This window comes from Symsagittifera roscoffensis, chromosome 5 (genome assembly GCF_963678635.1).
Source record: "Symsagittifera roscoffensis chromosome 5, txSymRosc1.1, whole genome shotgun sequence".
In the NCBI taxonomy this organism is placed as follows: Eukaryota; Metazoa; Xenacoelomorpha; order Acoela; family Convolutidae; genus Symsagittifera; species Symsagittifera roscoffensis.
Genome location: NC_087066.1, coordinates 8653304 through 8680431, shown reverse-complemented (window position 1 = coordinate 8680431; position 27128 = coordinate 8653304). Strand labels below are relative to the sequence as shown.

Below are 27128 nucleotides of genomic sequence, written 5' to 3'. Positions count from 1 at the left end.
AGTATCAGCTGATATCGAGGACATGTTTATGCAGGTTGGGTTGATAGAATGCGAACATTCTCTGCGTTTTAGTGGCAAGATGACCACACATTAGATATGATTGTCTTTCTTTAAGTCAGGTAAATATTCGATGCGAAAGGTTCTCCGACTTGTGCTGATTACGCTCTTTGCCGAGCAGCCATCCATAACCAAGTTCGTTATCTCAAAACTCGATTTGAAATTGAGCCGCAATTTGGTTGAGCTGCTTAACTCAGTTGGGTTCAACCTTACAAAAATAATTTAAAATATTCCAGATTCGTGGTTGAAGTTTAATTCCAGTAAAACTAGTCTTAGTATTTTTTTTGAAATTCGTACCGCACCGAACACTCCGGGAACCGAATTGCATTTTCTCGGTCTCACATGGGACCATTTCACCGGTACGTTGAGCTTGAGAAAAGGAGTTATTTGGGAACTCAATGACTCGATTGGTCTTATGTTTTGTCGCCCGTGTTTGGCTCAGTAGGTCTTTTTGCACTTATTAATTAAAGATGTCTGGCAAATGAGTGGTCTGCAGTTGGACGACCTACTGCAATACGACTTCTACCACAGATTCATTAAATGGCATTCGGCTTGTCAATTTAACATCACCTCAAGATCCCTCATTTTATTTTGGATTTCCGGTGCATGCAGTTGAAATGCTTAGGTTTGGTGACCACTCATTGGATGTATTCTGTTTTGTCGCAATCTTTCGCGATCACTTCGGTTTTCAATTTGCGTTTGTTTTCTGTAAAATCAGCGCTAATGAAGATGCTTTTGATTCTATTTTTGGAACTTCAAGCTGCACTTCCTGCTACTCGTCTAAAGCATAAAATCGAAAAAAATTGGACAGTGAGCTTTTCTAAAGTGTTTATATGGACGGACAGCACTAATCTTTCAGTAGTTGAAACTAATAGTCAAACAGCCCGTGTTTGTTGCTAATCGGGTAGTCGCGAATCTGGTGTCGACATCAGTTGACCAGCGGTTTCATGTCCAAAACAAATAAGGAGGACATTGAGAGATCCGCCTTAATGTTCCGGTCAACGATCTGAATGAGGGCTTAGATGTCTCTTCTTTATTTCTGTGCACTGCAGTTTTGATTGATTCTGTCCTTTTTGGGAAGAGTACAGCTCATTCTTCAAAATAAAGCGCGTGGTCGCATTTTTGTTGAGACTCTATCCAATATATCGCCATTTCAGAACGTCGCGTCGGATAAGTCCATAAACGACCCATCCGAATTTGTTACAAAACATTCTTCAGATTTCTCAGTTAGAGTCACTCCCAGTCGAGTGAAAGCAATTGGTTGCAGGAAACCATATAAAAAAATCCAGCTGAATATAATCATGTTCGCTGTTTATCGGGCCGAACGGTGCTTGCAATATGGTGTTTATTTAATGTCAGAGTGACAATATTCATATCAGCGTAAACAATATGACAAAGTTTCGGACCGCCTGAGCAGACTTTTTTTTCTTTTCAACATCTCCCTATATTTTAATTTTTCCTATTTCTTTGTAATCATGGCTAAATGCATGATGCTACAATGTGTTCCTTACAGTATGGCAGCGTAAATTTTTTTTCAGAAGTAAAAAAAACCTGTGGAGGCGTGTAAAAGAGCCCAGGAGATCCCAAGGGCTCTTTTCCACCCCTTTCAGTTTTTTTATAGTTGTTTCATGTGCTGAACACGTGATGTATCGATGTAAAATATGAAGAACAAATATGGGACAGAAATAATTTGAAGCAGGTTTTTGGGTTTTTTTCCAATCCCCTCCCCACCTTGCAAACTTGCTTTTTTATTCTTGTTTTACATAGGTTAAAAAGAAGAAATATATTCGCAATTAGTATTTTGTTGACCATACTAATTTACTTTGCCTTATCACAATGTTAAAATAGTTTTTCAAATGAGAAAATTCAAAGTGAGGAAGGGGAAGGGGGGTTTAAAAGAGCCAGTTTTGCCTCTTTTTTCTCCCCCCTCCACACTTGGATTTCTTAGATAAAATTTCAGTTCACATTGTTCGATTGTTTTGAAAATTGGTATACGGGAAATTGGTATAAGGGAAAAAGTTTTTGTAATTCAAATTCAGAAAAAAAGTCGAAGAGCCCGAATCTCTCTTCAATCAACAAGGCCCAATCAAAATACTAATTACTGCTCTCAGGGGCGGATTTAGGATTTTCTCGTAGGGGTGACTGAAATGCTCAGGGGGTGACTCCAATCCCTATTCCCCCGTAAATCCGCTGGTGACTGTTCTAACATTTTGAACAGCCAGATTTAGAGCTTTTTTCCCATTAATCCACATCCCACAGAAAAACAGATGGTTATTTATCGCTTCAATTGCATCACGCCAAGCTGTGTATGTTCCAATTTACCACCCCTAGAAACACTAAAGTAAAAGTTTGTCTCGAAATATCATGTTTTGATGTTTCGGCTCTTTTCCAGTCCCCCCCCCCTTTCAAAATACCGAGTTTTTTGTTTGTTTTACGAGTTATTACGGCTAAATGCGTGATGTTACGCTGTAATGTATGAAGAACAAATTTGTTCAGAATTGTCGATTTGTTCACCACGCCAAATTTCATTGCATTATGACAACGTTAAATAGACTTTTCAAAATTGAATTTGAAAGGGGGGGAACTGGAAAAGAGCCGATGTTTCACAGAGCTGAGAAAACTGATGTGAAACTTTCAAAATCCATGTTTTAATATCTCCCACCTGAATTGGCAACCCTAGATTTGTATCACAAGCAAACAAAAATTATTCAAGACAGAAAAACTAACAATTTGCTTGTTGATCGGCCATTCTTTTTGTTAGATATTAAGGATCTTAGTTGTCTTTTTAAATTATTTTGATCACAGTGATTTTTTTGACATGGTTAGAACTTTGTTTTGTTTGGAATGATTTTTTCAGGCAATAACTTAGCACGTGATGCGGTAATTTCCCTCCAGCAATCTAGTGTTTGCATTATGCTGCTTACATCATGAAAGAATTCTTGGAAAGTTTGAGCGGGTTTCAAAAAAATTTCACCTGTTTGGATAACAACTTTTGGCTGTGAATAACAACTTTGGGCTCTTTTTCCTCCCCCCCCCCCCCCCCCCACCTTTTGATATTTGAAGTTTCCGTTCACTTTGTCCGATTGTCGTGAAAATTGGCATGCAGACTAATTAGGCCATAACAAGCATATTTGGTCATCATAATTAACCTTGTAAAACCACTCGTTAGACCATTAAGTTCATGTTTGAGTGAGGTGGGGGGGGGGGGGGGGAGGAACAAGAGCCAATTGCGTCTGCTTTTTTATGGTCCATAGTCATATGAAAACCTAGATAGAGTGTTGATAGAAAAAGGTTGATTTTACAAGGTAAATTATGAAGACCAAATATGTTTGCCATAGCCTTATTATTTCGTATGCCAATTTTCAAAACAATCGAATCAAAACAATAAAATTTACAGGTGGGGGGAAGGAAAAAGAGCCAGCATCAATTGTATGGTGTAAAGATTAGTTTTACAAGGTTAATTATGAACACCATACTTGTTTGTCACGGCCTAATTCGTACGCATGCCCATTTTGTAACAATCAGACATGAACAAAAACTAAAACAATAATTTCTCAGGTGCGAAGAAAAGGAAATATAACCCCATTGTTTATTCATTTGTTTGCTTAATTGGTTTGTTCACATGATATTTTTCTATTAAATTTTTCTGGTGTTTTTGTCTTGTTTTGAAATAGTTATGTTCTAATTTTAGCACCTTTTACTTCCAAATCCCTCGCCCCCCACCCTCTTGGCCCACTACTGAAATCAAGCGTTTAGCCATAATCTCCCAAAAACCAACTATAAAAAGAGAAAATTTGAAAGGCAAGGGGGAGTAGAAAAGAGTCCGAATCACATGAACGAACTTTGGCGCTTTTATGAACAACAAATATGTTTGGCACAGCTTAATTAGTCCGCATATCAATTTTCATAACGATCGGACAATGTGAACAGTAACTTTGCTAGTAAAAAAATTGCAATTCGGGGGGGGGGAAGGAAAAAGAGCCCGAACTTTTTTCTATTTGTAGAATAATTTTACCTACTTTCAGGCCGTCTTTTTTCTCCTCTCCCCCCCCCCACCCCTCATTTGCTGGTTAAATTTTTGGGCTCGTTTTCCTTCCCATTTTCGTAACAATCGGACAACTTGAACAGGAAAATTACTTGTAACATAGCCAATCGAAGATTGGAAAAGTGATGAACGCAAGTAAACATAAAAAAAAACACTGACTTTGTTGAAAAAATCTCAATTTGCGAAATTCAAAGAAAAAAATAGATGCCCTTTAAGCTCTTTCAATTTCTAGAACGATTAATAATTGGCGCTTTTTTGATAACATTAACCCAACTTGAGAAAACTGGATCAACAGATAAAGTTTTTAATCCGACGGATGTCTGAAAAATAAATTCCACTTTCGAAACTAGAAAGCGTTCACATTTTTGGCGTCATTTCCACGTTCGTATTTGGAGAAAACGCATGTTTATCCATCTTCTGCTGTGCCAAGCTCAAAAATTAAAAAACAGAACTTGATGCCCAGAGTCAACCCATGAGCTCAGTGAACAAACTTGTTCGCAGGAAAATTTATTACCGACTGGCAATAACCTCGCCAATCTCAAAGGTAAAAAATGAATTAAAATGAAAACAGCTCATACTTTTTTTTGAAAAAAAATACATAGAAAAGGGCCGCTAACATAAGCCGTTAACCCAATCGGAGAAAGTTGGATCAATAAGTAATTGTTCTTTTCCGCTAGGAAATCGTATTTAAATCCTTTCACTCATTTTGTGCCCTTTACCTTGTAAATGTTCGATAGTTCAGTTCGCCTTCCAATTAACAGAGGACATAAACTGAACTGAACTGAAAAAAAAAATCCTGTCAAACCATGAAAAAAAATATTTGAGTTCTAACTAAATTTGACTTTTTAGAAAAAAAAGCATTACTTGTTCATTGACACTTAATCAGCCGGCAAAAAATACTCTTAATAGTTGATAAAAACAGATGCGTAAAAATCCAAAGCCGAAAAAAATTGAATAAAAAACATAGCCAACAGACAGTTGGATAAGAGTATGTTGGTTAAGAGATATAAGAAAAACTGAAAATTCAAAGTAAAATTATATGACTTCACAGCTCATTGATTTTCAATAAAAATTCATGATCGATGCGTCATTGATAAAATTAAATTGAGAAAACTGGATCAACAGGTAAAATTTTTATTCCGCTGGAAACCTAAAAAATAAATTCCTCTTTCGAAACTAGATATCGTTCAGGAATTTTTGCGCCATTTGCACGTTTGTATTTGGAGAGTGCTATTTACGTCACTTTCAGCAGATGAATTTCAATTGAACTCAAAAAGTGCATATATACCTTAGTGCATCAATATTCCCGAAAAAAAAATCAGCAAGACCTATATAAGAGCCTTTACTACGTTCATTACTCCTGAAAAGTTTGCAAGTTAGGGGCAATGGAAAAAGAGCCAATTTTCGTTCACAATGTTCGAACAAATAGATTTTTCCGGTTCAATTGGTATAAATTTGAAAGCATCATCTGTTTTAACTTGTTACTAATAAAAAATCGAGCAAATTTCTGTACTGCCTACTGATTCAAAAATGCCACCAATAATAGCACTTTTATTTACGACTTAGGACAGAAAAAAACACCACGGGCAAAAACGGACAAAAAAACCAACACGGGCTCGATAAGTGTCTTTACTACGTCCATTGCACTTAATCAACCTACGGGTTCGCAGAATGATCACGCAATTCAGCACTTCTATATTCACTTTGCTGGCCTACTTCGTTCTCTATTCTCTGACTTCAGTTCGTCTTTTTTTTCACTTCGAAATTTTCTTTTCGTTTTTTATGGCCGAAAAGTTTGATGTAGTTTTTTTTTGCTCAGATTGAATCACATTAACCACAAAATTTTAACTTAGGCGGAAAAAAACGAAATGCTAGAGAACCTTGACTTCATTTGACATTCATATTACAGAAATCAAAGATGCAATTGTCCTCATGAAGAGTCAGATTTGGACTGTTCAGTTTTGCACTGATCTCCTCTCTTTCTCTTGATTCATTCGATTAAGCCTTGGCGGCGGCCGCTTTAGCAGCTGCCTTTCGCTTCTTGAAGGCTTCGTACTCTGCGTGAGCGGGGGTTCCTTCCTTGAGGGTGGCTTTGGAGTTGTTCTTTCTGGACATCCTCCTCTTGGTGAGTTTCTGGAAGGCCGGGTTCAATTTCAGCATGACCTTCTTGTGCTTGAGTGGGTTTTGTTTGGCCACCTTGGCCTTGTGTCCGAACTTGGGCTGTCGGATTCCCCCTTTCAGTGAGATGTTCTTGATGATCGCACGGATGTCAGACGTCTGAAACGAAGAGAGCATTATTCAGCTTCCCACTTAATTTGAGCTGTTCTATTTTCACAGCTGAGTCTCGAAAATGGCGTTAGATGTTATACATAATAATTGAATAGAAGTGGCCTAGCATTGAATGCGGCTTCAAGTTTTAGCAACTCGAGATCGTTGCCGATCAAAATTATTCAGGATTTGGACGCTTAAATTTAACAAACTTGCTCTCGCAACTCAACTGGAAACGCAGCTTGATTTGTTTCAATTCATTTCAAAAATTGAATGTATTGGATAACAAAATCATTAAAAAAATATGTTATTCCTTAACGATGAGCTGGACATACATTGCGTCCATGACTGTGTTGTATTACCTGCATGATTGAGAGAGGGAGTTTGGTCTGTCCACTCTGGTAGTCCCCGAAGAACTTGCTCATGTCCTCGAATGCGTCCTGACTCCAGACGACCAGTCTGCCCACGTGACCACCGGGCGCCAACTTGAGCAGATTGAGATGGTCAGTCGACATCAGACTCACACTAGGGATGTTTCTACAAGCAAAAAATCAAATCATACATGTATTATACATGGATTATGGCGATAGAAAACGGCAAGAAGGACAATATTAGTTCTATCAATGCATGGTTTATCCGTTAAAACACCTCGCCACTGATGACTTAATTGATGAAGTCTACATGCTATGTTCATTTCTGAATTTCGACAATAGACAGAAGACAACAGATCCTGTATCTTTGAGAAAAAATATCAACTCAGCGGATAACCATAAAAGTGGGCAACAGGAAAACAATTAGATTTAAAATTTAAACATTTTGCAGCATTATTCAAAACAATTACGTCAATATTTCTGAAGTCTACTCTCGGTGACCATTTATTTTTCACTCAATAAAAAAGCCAAAGCTGATTCCGTTAGTGATGTATGTGCTTTCAGTGATAAACATTTAAAAAAGCATTTACATTTTTTATTTAAATTCCCTTTTAAACTTCTAATGTACTGATCAACTCAAATTTTGTAATTTACTGTACTTAACACATTTTTCTACTTTAAAATTCGACTTGTGTGTTTGTGCCTATCTGTGTGAGTGCATGTGGTTTGTTTGGGTGTTACTGTCTACCTGAATGCGCGGGTGATTCCGTTGTCGTTCTTGTAGATGACCAGGGGTCCCCTCTTCATCCTCCAGCGTCTGTTCCTCATCTTGCCCTTAGTGCCTCTCATCCTCTTGCTGGCAATGCTCTTCTCCACATCCTCGTAGGCCTGCACCTTCTTCAGCAGAGCCACTGCCTCCTTAGTCTTCGTCAGTCCCTCGATCTCATTCGACACCACCATCGGCACCTCCGGCATCTTCCCAATTGCCTAACACAACACAAGACACTATAAAAAAATTATGTTCAATCAAAACAAGTCAATCATAGATAAAAGAATTGAAAATCAAAACCTTATTCTTATTTTTCCATCAAGAATTATCAAGCTGCAAATAAAAACTTTCGCCCACGAAAAAAAAAGATTGTCTTGAAATTTTCCAACCCAGAAATAGGGTGTCAGGACTATTTGCCCCAAGTCAATTGGCCCTATGTCAACTTGTCCTTTACTAACTTGCCCTACATGGCAACTTGTCCTATGCCAACTTGCCCCACATGACATTTTGTCCTATGCCGTTTTGTCCCATACTTAACACTTTTAATTGATTCTTTGATGTTCAAATTGAGGACCAGCAAGTGCTAATGTACACTGGACTCTTTTTGAGATAACAAAAGACTCTAATCGAAAATTATTGAAGCTGAGCCTAAAAAACCATAATTTTTGGTAATTACACGCCAAAATTTGACAATAATCCACAATTAGCGTCTTTGAAACAAAATGAAACACGACTATTCTTTCATTTTGCTTCATTGTTTACCATTTTGTTCTACACATCCAACATAAATACTATGAGACAACTTACGTGGGGATGGGGAATATCTCAACGAAATAAACAAACGCTAATTATTGACGGACACGATTTCACAAAAAAGCAAACGACAAAAACTACTGAGCACTGGAGATGCGCAAGATACAGTTCACACAAATGCCGCATGCTCGCAGTCACAGCAGGAGATGAACTCGTATCAACAAAAAATGAGCACAGCCACGATGTTAGAACTGGGAAAATTTAGGCAAAGCAAATCATGCATCAAATGAAAAAAGAGGCCAGGCAGCAAATTGTACCTGTTAATATTAGTATAATTGCCACTTGTCTCCAAGAAGTAACAGATGAGAAAGCTGTTCAATTATCCTTGCCCTGCCGTGCAGCAATAAACAGAACTCTTAACCGCCAGAAACAGAACTTGGTCCCGTCCTTGCCAATCATCAAAGACAGGCATTTCATAATTCCGACGGAATATTCTGATTTTTGTTTATTCGACAGTGGACTAATGGATCCTGAGCGAATTTTGATTTTCGGAGATAATGTTCATGCCCTCCGAGTTCACAATTCTCTTTGGCTGTGCGACGCCCAATGCAATTTTACCAGCTTTATACCATACACATTCAAATCGGTGGACTTTACCTACCATGCCTTTAAGCTCTTCTGCCGAACAAAACTGAACAGACGTATTCAAAATTCCTGAAAGCCATCGCCTCTGTCTCTGATAACGCGCAACCATCGAGGATCCTTCTAGATTTTGAACGAGCTGCCGTAAACGCTTTTACCAGTGCGTTTCCGGAGTCTTCGATCAAAGGCTGTCACTTTCACCTCTGCCAGGCCTTTTTACGCAAAGTTAACGGGCTGGGTTTAAAGAAAGCATATGAAAACAACTGCGAGCTGAGCTTAGCACTGCGTTTAATACCCGCTATCAGTTTTGTCCCAACTGATTTAGTTGAACAGTCGTTCGAGAGCCTCATTGAGGAGATTGAGCATGTGGTGGACCGATTAGATTTTGAGCAAAGCATGTCAGATAAAATTGACGAACTTGCCTCATACTTTCAGAGAAAAGGCGAAACAATAGGGCGAAACAGCAGGCAACCGTTATTCCCTATGAGTCTCTGGAACCATTCCCAAGAAGCAGCGGAAGGCTTGATACGAACGACAAACGCCGTTGAAGGTTGGCACCTTGGAGTGACAGCATTATTTCAATGGAGCCACCAAAGCCTCTACACTTTCCTGAATAAGATTCAAATGGACTCAACAAATCAGAAGTTCAACATTTTGAAGGCTATGGGGGGAACGCAGAATCAAGGGCGGAAGAAATATCGGGATATTCATGCAAAAATCCAAAACATTTCTAGTAATTTCAACAAAGACCATGTTGTTGACTATTTATATGCACTAGCTCATTCAACTCTTTCGTAATTTTTAAATTGTCGGCATAATTTCCACTTAATTGTCGGCATTTTGTTGCATTTTTAATTGATTTATATGAATGAACTATAAACGGCCAAATTTTCTTCATCATCATCTTAATTTTCAATATCTATTTAACAGAAATTGCCGATCGTTATTTATTTTCCCATTCTTAGATATTATTACAAACATATCCTTGTAATTGTTTCAACTGCAATGTAACATGCACTCACGTGTCCCCTGGCCTCTACTAGAGCTGGTATGGCGGTGGCAGCTATGGCCGATGCCAGTGCATACTGTCTCTGCTTCACTGGCACTCTGTGGTGCCACTTCCTCCACGTGTGGGTGGGGGCAAACATCCGACCACCCCTGCACATGTTGCCATACGCCGCCTGACCTAATCAAGCACAGCACAACAACAATGAATGACATGATGAATTAAAACAGTAACATTAATTCGTAATAAGATTTTCAATACTGTTACGCTACATACTTAAAAGCCCTTATTTTGCTAAAACTGTTCTGCGCCACAGGCCAAGTGTTCCATTTTGTGTTACTTTTGGAAGGTTTTGACCAAAAAATTGCGTGCCCACTTGGCTTGAGCGTTCCTTTTTAAGTTAACAAGCCAAGCGCCTTTAGAAAAATTTTTGTGCCAGTCGGCCGAAAATGTAGCATCCCGTAAAACATTACTGAGGTCAAGGGGCATGGCAGAAGGCCAACCCTGCAAAGTCCGAAACAGTATGGGTCCAGTTACAAAGATACTAATCAATGTCATCTTGAAAATATTCAATTGCTATAAATTCGAATTTATAACTAACTTTTTTGCACTTACTGTACCCCTAAAAATATTAAAAACATTTGATTTATTTAATAATCTGATTGTGTACCAGATCGGTGGGTTCCTCCTCCCCTGACTCTGGGAATTCTGGCCACTGCCCTTCCTGTTCCCCAGGACTCTGCACTGGTCTGGTGTCCTGCCTTCTCACTCACAGCGTATGGCTGGCGTCCATTCAGTCCAATCAGGGCGTGAACAGACACTACCACATCAGTTCGGATGGGGGCTGTGAACACATCCGGAAGAGCCACTGTGTTCGGGGTAGGCTTCCCGTCCATGCCGTACACGTTCACCTACACAACACATGATGAAAATTGTTACGACAATTTTGAAACAAAACTAGGCAGCTGATGAGTCTAGCAGATAACGCTCCGATCACAAAGACCTATCCTCTCAATTTGAGAATACAGCCAATTGGCAGGTGCACTACGGTTAATGCTATTAAGGATTGAAAAATTCACAATACGCAAAATTCCACAAAGAACAGTCATAAAGAACTCGTGAGGTGAGTTCAAAGTTGACCTTTCTTGAAAACAAAAACCACTCGACTAATACGACCTATATTACAGAGATATCGATTTGCCCAGAAACACTGATACTTAAAAAAAAAATTTAAACGTTAAAAAATGACAATATTTACGTATTCAAGTTTGAATAATGAAAACCCTGAGAGCGCACATTTCTTCGAGAAATTTTTTCTTAATGTCACAAGGCTTTGCGTAACAAACACGCATGACTACAGATTTTCTTTCAAAAAAATGAAGGTGGGAATGAAATATTTTCGTAATAATTATGTCCTGGAATTTTAATTAAATCCATTTTTTGCTCAGATCTCGTTTAAAGGGGCTAGATTAATTCAGAAACTTCATGAATGTCTAATTCGATTTACTTACAATCATAATCAAAACGCATTAAAATTAATAGCATTCAAAGTTCTGCATTTTCTAAGTACACTTAATTTTAATCGTGAAACTATATGTCTACCAGTATTTATTTTAAATAGCACTTTCATAATCAATTTAAACTGGCAAGTACCGCTGCCTTCTTCTAATAAGTAGCTAATGCTATTCAATTGTAGCTGTCTATCTTAGTTAAAAATCATATTGAGAGAAAATAAGAATGATTAGTTTAGACCAGAGCTGTCTGGTAGTTTAGGCCAGAGCTGTCTGGTTGATTATCATCATGATGATTAACGGCGGTTTCTAACGTTTTTTGAAGATATGTATAGTTAAAAACAGTAGAAACAGAGAAAGGGCGTCACAAAGTATGTTGAAGCCGCTTCGAATTCCTCAAGCGCCATGGCAAGTAGTTTCGCCAATCAAAGCCGCCCGCAAGAAACCCCCACGCCCCCTCCCCCTATGCAATTCAAGCTTGGACCAAGTGAATACCCCCCCCCTTAAATAAATTGGGTGGGGGGGGGGGGGGGGGGCTGGGGGAGATATCACTTGGTTAAACGAAATAATTTTCAGCCAATCAGATTTAGGCATAGTACGTACGTACAGGCCTTCCGGGTTTCATTTTATGGGGGAAAATTGTTCATTTGGTATATTTAGAGAGAGATTTATTAAGAGGGATATATTAAGAGAGATATATTAAGGGGGGAGATTGTTCTCATGGGCCTCAGACTTACTAAGAAAAATCCAAATTAGGGAAAGTACTTACGGTAGGTCGCTTAGCTGCGGTAGTCATCGCGAATCTGAAAAACAAAACTAAAATAAAACCCCATTCTACAGTAGTTATTGGATCAGGCCCGTTCTTTTTGGATCCTTAAACGAATTGCCCCCTTTTCAACTCCGATACATAGTATGCATGATGGATAGAAGTGGATTAATACCAGCAAAGAAAGAACTCCTAAAAGAGGGTAGAAAATAATCAATATATCCTTAATTTCTGGGATATCTTGATAACATTTGAGAAAACTTTGAATTGAGTTTCAAGTATAAAAAGTTTAAAAAACATGCACCAGTCTGTAGGTCATAATATGCACCATCATCATCTAGTTTCATAAAAAGGAATCATTCATTGGTCAAGCTATTGCGAACTCAGTCTTATTAGTCCATAGCAGATCAAATTAAAATTGACCAACTTCAAGAGAATCAAATACATATTCTTCAGCTCATATTCTACACCTCAGATACTTTAATTATATAACAACAGCATCAGCATGAAACATCTGTTACAGCACGAGTTTTTACAACATTCAACTTAGTATCAAATCATTTTGTACGCCTCAGGGTTTGCATGAATCAATTAATCTTGCATGATACACACTAAAAAGATGAACACTAGTGTGCAATTAATCATAACAGAAAATGTTTGTTTTGGACCTAAGAGAAAAAACAATAAGATTAGTTGTTTTCTATAACATTGAGAGCAACATTCAAAACCTTAGGGCGTGACGCCCGCGAAAGCGTAGTAACTCTGCAAATGTTTCTGAGCTTCAGCGGGCAGACTCGCCACTTGATTTGCCACTTGCGGATTCTGCAATGAAAATTTCTTTAAACTTTCCGCTAGATATTTCCTCGGATCTGCAATTTGCCCCGCAAATGGATCCACCGCGTGGTCTGCGCCGAAAATGAGCCTCGAATAGACGTTGTGGTATCCCCCCTCACCTTCAGGGTCATCCAGTTCCAAAAAATGATCCCCGGCTCCGTCCACTTCCCGCTGATCTACGGGTAGTTCAAACAACGCAATCAGAACTTCCAACAAAGGCGTCCATTTATCCGCGTATTTGGTGTAAAAAGGGGTGCAATCAACCAAAATTTTGATCAAGCCGATCGAATAAACTTTCTTCTCAACCGCTCCTGTTAGCTTCTGAGATTCCTTGAGCATCAATGAGTCGACAACCATTCCAAAAAGACCTGGTTGAATTGCTTCAACGAAATTGACCAAATGCTCGGCACTGACTTTTGCCGCAAACAGTCCAAAAAATTGCAAACTACTTTGGACAAATTTAGTTGTCTTCAAGCGACTTAATCTAGTGAAAATCATCTGTAAAATTTGCGGCACAGATGATTCTAATAAGACAAAAGGTATCATTTCTACCATCGAATTCAAAAGTTTGAATCCATGTTGATCGTTGGACTTTGAGTTGACCAGTTTCTGAAAAATTCCGAGCAAATTTTTTACGTTTTCCGCATTGGCCACAAACTTAACACAGTTCCTCAGATATGCCCTTAGAAGTCCGACAACTGCAGGAATATTTCCTTGTCTTTCCCACAACTGATCATTCAGCAAAAATGGGAACAGACTCATGTAGAAATCGGGGGCGTTGCCTTTATTCGGATCTCTTTAATTATATCCCCCCATGGGGTACCTAGTAACGAATATCCCCCTATAAAGAAACAAGACTGCTCCTATCAGGGCGAAGCCCTGAATGTTCCACCTGGCTTTAAGGTAAATTTGAAACTTTTTCTACGAAAATCATCGCCCCACACGCCCTTTAAAGTACAAAACAATATTTTTCGCTCCTTGTAACAAATCAATTACGGCAAATAAACTTCTTTCAACCAATTTTGAACGATTTCTAAGACGGATTAAATCTCCGCTGACGCGTTAATAGCGCGAAATATATCGCGCGTTAATTGTCCCAAAATGGCAATCTTTAAACTCCCATAACTTTACGAAAAAATATCACAGGTGAAATATCTTTTCAAATTTAAGCTCAGGACAACAATACCTTTTGAATGCTAAAAAATAATTCCGTCAAAAATGGCTAGTTTAAAAGTCGAAATTTGTCTTGAAATTTTCCGTTACTTTCGTAGCGAAAGTCGGAACAATAAATCAACAGTTAAGCATACCAGAATTTTAAACCTAGTAAAGAATATCCCCTTTTGCAAAAGGATAGATATAGTTAAAGAGATCCCTTTATTCATTTCCATCATAAGTGTCAAAATTTGAAACATGTACGGCAACAGTTCCAAAATATCTTTCATTAAAATCTGCTCGAAGTCAGGCAAAAGCGAAGTTTCAAAAGTCGATACTTTATTTTCAGCAGACGAACCGCAATACACTTTGATACAAACTGCGATAGTTTCGAATAAAAAGTGTATGAAGAGCGGTTTTTTCGGGTTCGCAATTATATCTTTCAGTTTTTTTAAGACCACTTCAAAAATCTGGCCTAAATATGGGAGCATTTTCTGCTGGAGAAAACAACACAGACGCATCAGACACTTCATCGCGTGTTCATTTTCCTCTTCAGAAGTTGTCAAAATTAAACAGAGACCAGAAATTATGTCAGCTAAATGAGCTTCCAAATCAGCAGCAGTTAACAATGTTGAAACACCTGAAGTGACTTCTTTACTTTTCAAAATCAACAATTTTTCCAAGCACAGCGCAGAATAAGTTTGCACAACTGCGCTTTCTGCTTTCATGTGCGCAGAAATAGCAGGTAAACACTGGACCAAAACTTCCTTCTGTAAATGGTTTCTAAAAGTTACCAAATACTTGAGAGCATCTGCACGAAGTACTGGAAACTCTTTAAGCGAACTAACAGCAAAAAGTTCCTTCGAGACGACGTTGACGAAAAAGTCAGAAACATTCACTAATTCTCTGACTTGAGTTGTTCCTGCCTTTTCGGTTTTCGATTTAGCCGCCAAGTTGGTAACCAAGAAAACAGCCGCATCTTTACTTTTCCAGTTAGCCTTTGGGTTAGCGTTAAACTGATCTATCATTACATTAACAAACTCAGCAAACAGTTTCGATACTGGTTCTTCAAAGAACCTGCATAGACCTTTGACTAGATCGCAAGCAGCTCTGCGTCTCGTGTCCACATCCGAACCTTCTATATCTCGACGCACATACTCTTCTGGGTTCATCTCAAATAACTCCTCGTCCGATTCTCTAAACTGGATATTTGTGATCACGACTTGTTCACAGATACTTTTCAGAACATTTTCTTCTTCAAACAAAGCTTTATATTGGGCTTTCTCACTCACACAGGTTAGAAAGTACATAGCATTTGTCACTAGAATGTCATACTTCGGACTCAAATCGGTCGAAGTTAACAGTTTCCACGTCGCTGTCACAAAAGTTGGTAGGAAAGATGCAAACTCTTCGTCGTATTTTGTAGCATACATTGAGACCACTTCGCATATTTCACTTTTCAGCAACTCTGAAACTCCTGGTTCGTCACTAGAAGCCTCTGTCAAATTTGGCAGCTGTACTTCCAGAAGCTGATACAACCTCGACATCCACAGATCCAGTCTATCTTCAAACTCCTCGGGGATATCTTGGTAGCTCAAACTATAGAAGATTTGAACTATCAAGTACAAACATTGATACACATTCGCAGCTTCAGGTCCAGTAATGGTTGAACTAGAATCAAATACTTTGACAAAAAATTCAGTCAAAGGAACTGCAAACGTCACTAAAACATGTTTGATTTCAATCCACAGAGCTTCGCTTTTCATTTCGAATCTGTATCTTCTAAACAAACTATTAGCCGTTAAAAGAATTCCGTTGACGACTACAAAATTTTCACTGTTTAATCTGCTAATCATTTCACTCATCAAATTCTGCCACTTCTGGGGAAAGTCTTCCTTGCCGATGATAGCGACTGCTTCTCCGAACTGCTTCTGGATCTTCACATTGCAAGTCGTCATCACTCCGATCACTTCGGCTTTGATCATATTTCGGTCGTTTTCACTTATTTTATCGGCTGCATTACCACTGACGTCATCGACCTTCCAGTTCCTTCGGATGAAGTTCTTGAAGCAGATGACTGCCTGCAATTGAATATTCTCAGTTAGACTGGGTTCCTTTATAGCACTGAGTAGAAGAGTAGCGTAGCCTTCGGTTCCTTCGTGCGAGAATAAGAAGTCCTCGGCTGCTTTCCTCTGTTCGTAGACGGGAGAAGTGATCTGTTCCAGAGATTTGCACAGAACTGATAAGGAATCATTGGAGGTCATTTTCAAACTGAAACCAACAAAGCACTAAGGCAGATGATTCAGGTATTACTCAAACGACTATTTGCGTGAATTTTCATCTTAAAATATGCTGAATTTAGATAGACATAAGCGATCAGTTAACAGTATTTTCAAAGTCGCAGGAACACTAAGTGCCTCCCTGATCACTTCGTAGAAAACTAAAGTTCGTTGTCAACTTAAGGAAATTAATTGCTATCTATTTTTTTATCTTCCAAAATCCCCTATTTTGTAGTAGCACTGATTAGATTCTACTCCTTATCTTGGAATCAATCCTTCAAATATTCAAGATTTTATAACCCATTTTGCAGATTAAACAGTTCCAAGTCATTTTCGAGACAATTTTACTAAATTATGGGCAGGACAGGACGTTTATCTGCGACGTCTCATTGAAAGATCCACACACTTAATCGAATTAACTCTGATCGTTCCAAATTAAGAATGGCATATGCCAATCATATTCAATTTGAATCTTGTAAGCAATTTAAACACTGAAAAATGGCAACCAGGTATCTCATCTTCCTAAAACCACCATTCTACTCCAACGCGTTCCTGATTCGGTCAAACTCCAACTATCTAGTTTTTGAAAACGTTCAGCGAGCGAAACTCAATTCAGCATCACATTGTAACTGTACAAACATATTACGCAGTAACAATACAAGCACCGCCAGCCTTCTTGATCTTCTGCTCTGCCGTTTTGCTGAAGAATCTCGCCTTCACGATCATTGGGGTCTTGGTTGGCGGAAGTCCAGTGCCCAGGACCTTGAAAAATCCGTGGTTCAGTACATTCACCACTGGCGCTTTCTTGTTCCCTTCACATGCCTTTTTGTGTTCTTCTGGAACCAGATTCCACAGCTGGCTGATGTTGATAGTCGGACAATGTCTAGGGTTCTTCTTCAAATGGAAGTTTCTCATACCCACTTTTCCAAAATATCCCGGGTGGAATTTGTCCATGAGGATTCGGTGGTGATGCTGACCTCCGGCCATACCTCGACCACCGGGATGCTTTCGGTGCTTTCCGACTCGGCCATGTCCGTGGCTGACGTGTCCCCTCATCTTTCGGCATTTCTTTTGTCGGTTTCCGGCCTTCATTTTCAAACAAGACGAGATCTGAAAACGCATGAGATTGAACAACTCACATATCAAGGTTCACTTTTAACAATCACTGTTACTGCTGATAATACGATAATACTTTGATCTCTGTCTTGACTTATGTTTCTCAAAACATGTGTTGATAGAAGAAATTTAGAAATTCACATAATGAACCAAGTGAATGAAACAAATTTACAATTTGTGAAAAACAGTATTTATTATTGTAAGGATACTATAAGGCACATCTTTTAAGTAGGTTAAGGCAATAGTTTAGATAATTGTATTGTGCTTGATTTTTGAGACACATAAAGCGTGAAAGAATTGAAATTTGGCCACTGATTCTACAATTTAACAGACATCATCAAGATGTGGAATGATTTCATTTATAGTAGCTTCGGAAGGGATCTGAGTTTATCCATGTCCAGAATGTTGAACTCAGAGTCGCTATCTTCGTCTTCGCTTTCCAAACATCTCGAATCTTTGGGTCCGTTGTCATAACTAGCCGGATTATAACAAGCAGTCTGATGTTCCTTCGATCTACTCGATTTACCAACCGATTGTTTTCGGATTTCATTCGAAGCAACATTTTGTGCTTCTAAGGATGATTTCTTGGGATTCGGATTTGACACTCTTCGACTTTCCGTGACGATTTTCGATGATGACGCTTGAGTTTGATATGAAAGCATTCCATGTTTGGCTAGATATTGCTCCGTCGCGAAGCTCAAGTTCGTACCTCGTTCGTCGAAGAGTTCCGAATTCGGGAGCATGCTATGATCTCTGAATCCACTAGACCTGTAGGACTCCGTGACAGCTAAGTGAGGTAGATAAGAATACTCGTACATGAAGGAAGTACTCGACACATTCCAATTTTGGATCCCGTTGTGTGCCATTTGATCCGACTGGTGGTACTTCATGGCAATTGAGTTCGCAGCCATAGACAAATCCACGACATTAAATCGCTCCTGATTGGCTTGATGGTTCATAAAAGACTCCTGATTTCTATCAACTTCCAAATTTTTCCCACGGACTTCCTTCGACTGTTTTCCTTTATTTGGAGCAACTTGTTGTCTTTCTTTGGGCTTTGGTTCTCTGTTTTCATTGTTCGATGATTCTTTCACCGGACTGTTAATGACCAAGGCATTGGCAATTTGTTGATTTAGTTTCTCAATTTGCTGCTGTTTCATCAGCAGTGACTGATTTCTACTATCACTGTTCATAGGATTTTGCTGTTCTTCGAACATGACTGAATTCAAACAATTCACCACTTGCATTTCCTCTTCTTGGACTTCAGTGTTTACTCCGGTTCGGTTTTCCCAACTTCTATCTGAGTTCTGACTTCGATCGCCGTCATCCATTTCCGACTCAACTGTCGTATTGTCGCATTCACTGTCTACGAAACTTGGCATTTGAACGTGTGAAATGACCAAATTGTCGTGACTCAAGTTGTCTTCCTGGAGAGGAACCGAGTTCGGGTCGATCGAAGCCCAAGTCTCTTCGTCTCTAGATACGACTCTCTGTGACGCAGTTAGATCAAACTGATTGGAGGATGACTGTAACAACTTACTCACATTTGTCGATTCGGCCGGTGATGTCTGAGCTGACCTCGTAACTACAGTTCGATTGATATGTTCTGGAATTGGGATATTCTGTGCCTTGAGTAAAGTTTGAATTTGATTCTGCAGTAGCTCTAACTGTTTTCTCTGCTGTTCTAAACTAGTGTTTAACTCATGCTTGTCTGACTTGCACGAAGCGCATTGTGAATGATTTGTTACGCTTCTGTGCGAATGATTCAAACCAGGATCTTCGTGATTATTTTGCAATTGCATATTTCGATCGAAATTTTCAATTGATCTATTAGTCCTCTGGACAGATGTATGACTGGAAGATCGCTCTGTCACATTGGCTGACGATTCTATAGTTTCTAATGGTTGGTTCGCAATAAGTCTTTTTGTATAAACTACCATGCGTTCTAGAGAGGAGTCGTGATCAGATGAACTTTTGGAAAAGAAGCCTTGATCTTGCTCCATACTATCCGATTTGTTCATTTGATTGGCCACATGTTGAGGTTCCCATACAGACACCTCAGGTACACTTTCATTGATGCTGAAACGATGTCTATGAGCTGCGTGGGGAACTGGTGCTGATTGAGGACATGGTGGTGATGGATCGGTGATGATGGGACTGCATGGTCCAATCGAAGACATCTCAGGATGTCCAAATAGGGGCGCATTTGAGTCCATCAAACGAGTCGAAGAACTAATTGTCCTCAAGGTGATGTCCGCAATTTGATGCATGGGCGATACTTCGACCATGCTGAGCGGGAAATAGATGAATGTCGAATCTGCTTTGCTGTTTGACTCTTTGAACAAGTTCAGTTCTTCCTGACATTGAAACACTTTATATGCATTAGGCGCCTCGATTTCTGTGCAGTCAAAGAACAGCGGATTCTTTTCTGTAGACATATAACACATCGCTAGAAATCCATTAGAGCCGTCGCACTGTTTGTTTGCAAGTCTATTGGACTTTTGGTACCGAGCCAGTGCCGCCCATACATTTGTATCACAAGAAGACATGACACCACTAATCCAAACTCCGACAACAGGTAAACTGGCTACCTTGGGATCTGATTCTAAGAGCAATAGCAATTTTCGAGTTTGATCCATAGTCAGAAATCCAAACTTTGCTCCGTTCTGTAGAGCAGTTAGATTCAATGGACCTGACAAGTTCCGAGCCAGAGCAGTTGGAATTATTGGAACCGGTGTCACGGGTTTCATATTGAAGGAAGCTCCGGGTGCAATCAAGTTCCAAGACATTTCAAATGTTAGTTCGCCAAATTGATCGGTATAGTAACATACGCAGAAGCACTTGAAAAGATCCTGCAGCCGCAAGTTGTTCGAAGAACTTGCCATGTATTCTTCTATGGCCTTTACAGACTTGGCGACTAGCTCGTTAGTGGAAGATGAAGATTGATCCATGGCAGATCGGTTAACCATTAGCACAGGAATTACCAAATCATCTGGTAGTTTGGATGAAGGCAACGGCCAGTTGTGAGAACCGTCAACTTCTCCTAGATGACAGATACCTGGATCAAATCGGTTGACTACGATTTTGATTTCATCGTCCGAGTCCAGACAAGACAAGCTACCGAGAAAAAGGCCTCTGTATAGTGGCTTCTTGTTGGTTTTGAAGTATACTGAAGCTCCTTTGTAAGCCAACCGCAAAGACCGCTCAATTAAATTGAGTGATATGTCTTTGTAGAAAGAGAATGACGACTCGGTATTCGTGCCAATACTCTGCTTGTCCCAGAGAATTGTTTTACAATTCGGAAACCGCTTCGATATCTCTCCACTTGACGCCCAGTCCTTGAAGTATGAAGAACTGGAATCGCCATGGTTATTCGTCATTGTGTAGGCTAAGTGGTTAGTGATGTTCACACGCCGAAGCACATGATTGTATTTACAGCAGACATCTAAAATAACAAAATATATTAACCACCTTGCAAATACTAAGGCTTCTCTCTAATTTGCAACTTAAGTTCAAACGTGATGGCGAAGAGAATGGGTTCTACAGCCATTGGCTCATAGCCGTGCAACATTCGTTCACTTGCGTCACATTTGAGGTCAAGAAGTATAGGGTATATAGTTATTGGCTCAAGGGCCAGAGCCACTATCTCTTCTACCTCTCGCTGCTTTTCTACCTCTCGCTGGTCGAAGACAATTCGCGGTTCCCTTAAGACACGGAACCTTCGGATTTTTATAGCTCAAAGACTTCTACTAACCCCTTCTAGAATGTAAATAGAACGCCCTTGTGAAATTTGACCAGAGTGTACGAAATTGCAAAAGCGGAATTCGAAATTTTATTGTGACATCGGAGTGGGAAGATTAACGGTTTTAACGAATTAATGATCTTAATCGTTCATTTTAACGAACGCGGAAGGGTTCATTTGGACTTTCATATTAATTTCTAAAAATTCGTTCAAAAAGAAAGACACGTGACAACGTCGAAATTTCGCACCAACTGAAACGGCGAACACACAACAACATTCGTCACAGGCAGAACAACAAGAGAATTCGTGAAGAAAAGCAGTAAACGGAAATTGTGTGATACTGATCGAGATTGGAGAAAGCTTTACGAAGACCATTCCGAGTTGTAACGATTGTGCCGCTACAATCATTACAACGCGAATCCTGAGAACAAGGAAGGGTGTTGGGACGGCGTGTCCAGTCATCCTGAAGGAAATAAGGACGTTATTTTCCCGGATTCCAGAATCCGGAGGGGTTGTAACATTTGCCCGGAAGTACATATCAACTGGCCAGCGTCTAAACCCAGCTCCACATGGTTTTCACCGACTCTGCCAAAGCCAGTTCTTTTGGTGGTTTTCCTAACATCGGGTCGACAAAACGTTACTGCTTTCCGGCTTCGACCAGAACGCTCAAATTAACTTAATTATATGCAAAAATAGTGAGCTCATGGCTGGGTCTCAATATCCACAACCACGAGGTCACTAATGGGTCTCAGTATCCCCAACCACCAAACAGGGCTACTACTATTTATTGTATTACTATTGTTTATGTTCAGTAGATAAAAATCATAATCTCCAACGAAGATAGATCAACCCTTTCACTCACTCCTAGCTTCTCATTCTCTGAAAATGAATCTGGATGCTAATTAAATTCAACTCAGGACATGACCAGGAAGCTAAAATATTATATATAACAGTTTGAATTCTCGACCCGAGACCCCTCCGGATTCTGGAATCCGGGGAAATAGCACCCCAATTTTTTTCCGGAAGGCTGGACACGCCGTCCCAACACCCTTACCTTTTCTCGGGTTCTACGTTGTAACGATTGTAGCGGCACAATCGTTGCAACTCGGAATGGTTCCTGACAATCTCCAATTACAATTTCAATCTGTTGTCGTTTTCTCGTAGTTGTTTCCACTGCAACTATTGTTGTTGTGTTTTCGCCACTTTAGTGTGCGCGAAGTAATAAAAGGGTTTGAAAATTAGATTGTAAGTTAAAACTAACCCTTCCCGATTTCTACAATCGTTCAAATAACGTCGCTAATTCATTAAAATCAGCAATCTTCCCAGTTCAATGTTCTTTTTTCTGATCGATAAAAATTCGATTGCGAAACTGCATTTTAGTACATTCCGAAAGTCGCATACTCCCCGGACAACCCGGTCAATGTCCTCATTGAGTCTCGTAGTCCTCATCAAAATGGTACAGTGCCATCGAACAGAATTTACAAAATGCAAAAAGTCACTTTTATCCACGTCATATCGACTCACTGCAGAATATAAATGGCATCATACTACACTACTAAAGCCTGCCAAATTTTTTCATCAATCTGCACTTTCGAGGATATACCAAAGATAAAACATTTTTTTAGACTTCCATTGTCCATGTCCCGATTTAAAACGTTTTCTCCTAGGTTTAAAAAATGTAGGGACGCAGGACAGTCCTGCCAACCCACAAATTAAAATTATCCTATTATGCTTCTTCCCTTTAGAAATTTAGTTGTTACTGGCCCTGAATAATAAAATTAAGGAACTCAGTGGTTAGAAGGAACAATGAAAAAATCTCCTTCTTCAAGAGATTACCCAAGCGTTTCAGGTCACCACAAAGTGATCAGTTGTCCTAGTTGATTAAAAACAATCATGCAGGCTGGAATATTTTAATATACTCTTCACTCAAGTCTTTCTAAAAAAATATTAAGCGTCTGTAAAGCCACTAACTAAAATCATAATGCAAAATTATAAATGCAACAAATTCTTTAATCTTCAAAACTCAACAAAATGTTTTTTTTTTCAGTTTCAATTGCAAACTTAGTTGCTTTATTTCTTATTTGAGTTTTTTGTCACATACAAAACAATTCTGAGTTTTAACATCTTGTCTTTCGTCGCTTTTTTGTTTCCTTTTTTGTTCGTCGTTTAGAAGTTCTTAAACTTGTAAATTGTTCTAATTTTCTTTCTTTTGCATCTTGTTTTTCGGCCATTTGTCAATGTTCCATCTCCTCCTCCTGCGACATTGACTCCGCACTTTCAGTCTCTGTGTCTTGCAACACGTCGGTAGCTATTCTGACGCTGTTGGAAGCAGTCCTCCAACACTTCTGCTCTTCTACTCTTTGTTTACAACAAGGTAGAGGATCAACTCTAGATTATCTGTTTTCTCCAAGTGTTCCTTCAACATCTCTCCTTTTTCCCTTCCGTCACATCACTTGTCCAAGAATTTCTCTTCACTGCGGTGGTTACTGTATTCCGATGAGTTACAAAAGCTCGCTTAAAAGCTCCTGCTCCAATGTCCAGCTGATACGCCCTGTACACTCTGCTGTGCTTCGACATATGCTTCTTGGCATATTCGTATAACCATGCAGTCATGTTGGCTCTGAACCACGGCATCAGTCGTCTTCTGGCCCATATCTTTTTCACCTCCATCGCAATGTTCAAGATTCTGCACATTTTTTCAAAAAGATATATATCTTCTAGACAATCCAATTCCTGTAACTGTTCTTTCGTCGGCACCTCCTGTATATTGTTCTCTTTTACATGAGCTTCCAGCCATCGTATCGCCATCATAACTCCTACTGTCACTATCGTTATGAGCTGTGATGAATCTGGTAAACCCATGGAGAGTAGCTCTCCACAGTCCCAGATCAACACCAGATTACTACGCCCGGGGTACCACCACCAGCAATAACAGGGGAACTCATCAGGGGAACTCTTTCACTATGCCGGATGTTCATTTTTCGCCTCGATCGCATCTCTCCACTTTCCAATATACTTCTGCTTGGTTTGCAACACTCCAGGAAACACTTCTACACTGATGGTCGTAACCATCTCATGCTTTTGTTATAGATTCAATAGTGACTCTAAAGAACCAAACATGCTGTAGAATCCTAGTGCTGTAGAATCACTATGCCGGATAATCATTTCCGCCTCGATCGCTTCTCTCCACTTTCCAATATACATCGGCTCGGTTTGCAACACTCCCGGAAACACTTCTACACTGATGGTCGTAACCATCTCATGCTTTTGTTATAGATTCAATAGTGACTCTAAAGAACCAAACATGCTGTAGAATCCTAGTGCTGTAGAATCACTATGCCGGATAATCATTTCCGCCTCGATCGCTTCTCTCCACTTTCCAATATACATCGGCTCGGTTTGCAACACTCCCGGAAACACTTCTACACTGATGGTCGTAACCATCTCATGCTTTTGTTATAGATTCAATAGTGACTCTAGAGAACCAAACATGCTGTAGAATCCTAGTGCTGTAGAATCACTATGCCGGATAATCATTTCCGCCTCGATCGCTTCTCTCCACTTTCCAATATACATCGGCTCGGTTTGCAACACTCCCGGAAACACTTCTACACTGATGGTCCTAACCATCTCATGCTTTTGTTTTAGATTCAATAGTGACTCTAAAGAACCAAACATGCAGTAGAATCCTAGTGCAGTCACTAGATTCACCTCGGTTCCTCCATGGCAATCTGCAATCAATTCCGTTTCCGTTTTCGCCTTCATCACAATGTTCCCAAACAATATCGTCAATTGCTTGTGTTGTTTCTCCAGGGTCTTTATGCAATCCAGACCTCCATAGGTGTGACTCTCCAGTCCACAGACTTCTGCCAGACAGCTACCAGGTTTGACCCAGTGCTCTGACCCCCAGCCAGGCAACTCTACTTTGTCTTCTCCGTTGCTTTTAGAGGCTGTCGTCATCAAATTATAGATGATTTTCAGGTCACGCAAGTTACAGTCTGAGTTCAGTTCCCTATGCACGTCTTGTGTCGCACGCAATATCGACTCGGACACCATGATTACTTCATTAGTTCCCACACTACCATCAAACTCGTTCTCAGCAATTCGTCCGAGAATCTAAATCCAAACTCCACTCGGTTGTCAGATTTTGGCACTGAAGGTGCAGTCACCTTTTCCTCCAAGACTAGTCCCAGCTTGGTCTACTGATTAGCAGCGCTTGTTATTGTTGCAATTCTTGACGTCCAGAATCTTAGCAACACTGCTTGCTCATAATCAAAGAAGCAATTGCGTATATCTTCATTTAGGAAAGGGTTGTACGCCATCCCTATGATTCCGGATACACAACTGTATGATTTCTTTCTGATCGGTCCACAGTATTCACTGGATCTCGACAGGGCTTCCATAGATTCTTTTGAGAGCCTCATCTCCTTGTTAGAGAATCTCCATATTTCGTTAATCTTTTTCATAGGTTCCAGCTCTACAGGCTCCTTCATGTTTACTCGCATCGGCTTGCTCTGATGGATGTCCAAAAGTGATAGCAAGAGCGAGGCTTTCGCTCGTTCATCGCCTTCTCTTTGCATCTTGACGCAAGTGTTCAATGCTGGCACTGAAATCTGCTCTATCATAAATCGAATGAAACAGCGAGCGTCTCTCCGCTTCGCGCACGCTACTGCTGCTCCTTCTTGGGTCATCAGATCTCTCACACTCGTCATTAAGAACACTTTTTCTCCCTTCGATGTTTTCTTTCTTCCGAATCATATTCCCCGCGAGTCAGTCCAATCATGCACCAAGCGAACCTCAGTTGTAACTTTGTTCTCACATAGGGTATCGCTATCAGAGCGTGTATCTTCGGAGTGGTTCTCATTTCTTCTTCGAATTATCGTAACACTACTGCTCTCCATGGTAAACTCACCAACTGCTCGATCGTCTCGGCGTGCATTTCAGACGATACCAGAATCCCGTATGTCTTCTGTTTCAGGGTCGTGCCTCGAATCATCGTCTCTAGATAACACTCCATCGCTCTATTGTTTTCCAGAGCAATAAAGTGTCCTCTGGTCGAATTTCTGTACTCTAACATCTCCAGAATCTCCCGACGGGTTCATCAAAAGATACAATTTCTGATACTGTCAGTTGGTTATATTGCACTGCCACTAGCTGTCCTACGACGCTTCCCTTTCCGTGATTTGTTGGAGACGGTTTGAAGTCTTTAAGGGTACTCTTTCTACATTGGCTGAACATCTCCATTTTTAACGTCGCTCCAGTCAGAGTGCGGTCACTCTTCTTGGTTTTGTAACTGGCTAATTTTATTCCTGCCATGAGAATAGGTGGCACCATCGCTACGTTAGTCAACATCCTGTCTGTGCCAGGCAATCGATCATCAACCTGTCCCAAGTCCATAGCATCTTCGACGCGTTTTCTTTCAGCTGAGTTGACAGCTTTCATCGAGATTTCGGAATCCACCTTTGTCTTTCCCGCTTTCCTCAAGGTCACCTTGCTGCCCAGTTTCATCTTCTTTTCATTAATCTTGTCAATCACCATTTTTGATCGCATCGTTCCCTTTCGGGTTCTCGACAGATATACCACTTCTCCCTTATCTTCTTGCGGCGTCATCTCTGTGACTCGCTCAAGCTCCCTTCACAATATCTGGCCGAATTTCTGTACTCTAACATCTCCATGTATCCACCGGCGGTTTCATCAAAAGATACAGTTTCTGATCCTGTCAGTCGGTTATATTGCACTGGGACTAGCTGTCCTACGACGCTTCCCTTTCCGTGATTTGTTGGAGACGGTTTGAAGTCTTTAAGGGTACTCTCTCTA

The 27128-nt window shown here is 40.0% G+C and overlaps 4 protein-coding genes across 4 annotated transcripts in view; all 4 read right to left on the bottom strand.

Annotated features, from left to right (window-relative positions):
- Positions 1-5971: 5971 nt before the first annotated feature.
- Positions 5972-27128, bottom strand: part of LOC134846072 (large ribosomal subunit protein uL4-like) — a 252836-nt gene continuing 231679 nt past the window's right edge. Inside the window, exons 2-7 of the mRNA XM_063863266.1 lie at positions 12192-12227; positions 10582-10822; positions 9928-10091; positions 7490-7728; positions 6733-6907; positions 5972-6379 (exon numbers count right to left, since the gene is read on the bottom strand). Coding sequence (XP_063719336.1) covers positions 6101-6379; positions 6733-6907; positions 7490-7728; positions 9928-10091; positions 10582-10822; positions 12192-12218 — 1125 coding nt within the window. The 5' untranslated portion in view covers positions 12219-12227 and the 3' untranslated portion in view covers positions 5972-6100. The remainder of the gene's footprint in view (positions 6380-6732; positions 6908-7489; positions 7729-9927; positions 10092-10581; positions 10823-12191; positions 12228-27128) is intronic.
- LOC134846157 (exportin-2-like) lies at positions 12439-16441 on the bottom strand. The gene is made up of 2 exons (XM_063863395.1): positions 14404-16441; positions 12439-13813 (listed from the first exon to the last, which is right to left on the bottom strand). Exons 1-2 carry the CDS (start codon positions 16436-16438, stop codon positions 12918-12920), a joined length of 2931 nt encoding a protein of 976 aa, XP_063719465.1. The 5' UTR covers positions 16439-16441; the 3' UTR covers positions 12439-12917.
- LOC134846589 (large ribosomal subunit protein uL15-like) lies at positions 17096-17509 on the bottom strand. Its single transcript, XM_063863972.1, has one exon. The coding sequence runs from the start codon at positions 17507-17509 to the stop codon at positions 17096-17098; it is 414 nt and encodes a 137-aa protein (XP_063720042.1).
- On the bottom strand, positions 17685-21011 carry LOC134846226 (SCL-interrupting locus protein homolog). The gene has a single exon (XM_063863489.1). The coding sequence runs from the start codon at positions 20947-20949 to the stop codon at positions 17929-17931; it is 3021 nt and encodes a 1006-aa protein (XP_063719559.1). The 5' UTR covers positions 20950-21011; the 3' UTR covers positions 17685-17928.

Coding starts and splice junctions, on each gene's coding strand:
- LOC134846157 (XM_063863395.1), bottom strand. CDS start 16,438: ATGACCTCCAATGATTCCTTATCAGTTCTGTGCAAATCTCTGGAACAG. Junction 13,814..14,403: donor TTTGACACTTATGATGGAAA/TGAATAAAGGGA, acceptor ATTAAAGAGATC/CGAATAAAGGCAACGCCCCC.
- LOC134846589 (XM_063863972.1), bottom strand. CDS start 17,509: ATGAGGGGACACGTCAGCCACGGACATGGCCGAGTCGGAAAGCACCGA.
- LOC134846226 (XM_063863489.1), bottom strand. CDS start 20,949: ATGACGAATAACCATGGCGATTCCAGTTCTTCATACTTCAAGGACTGG.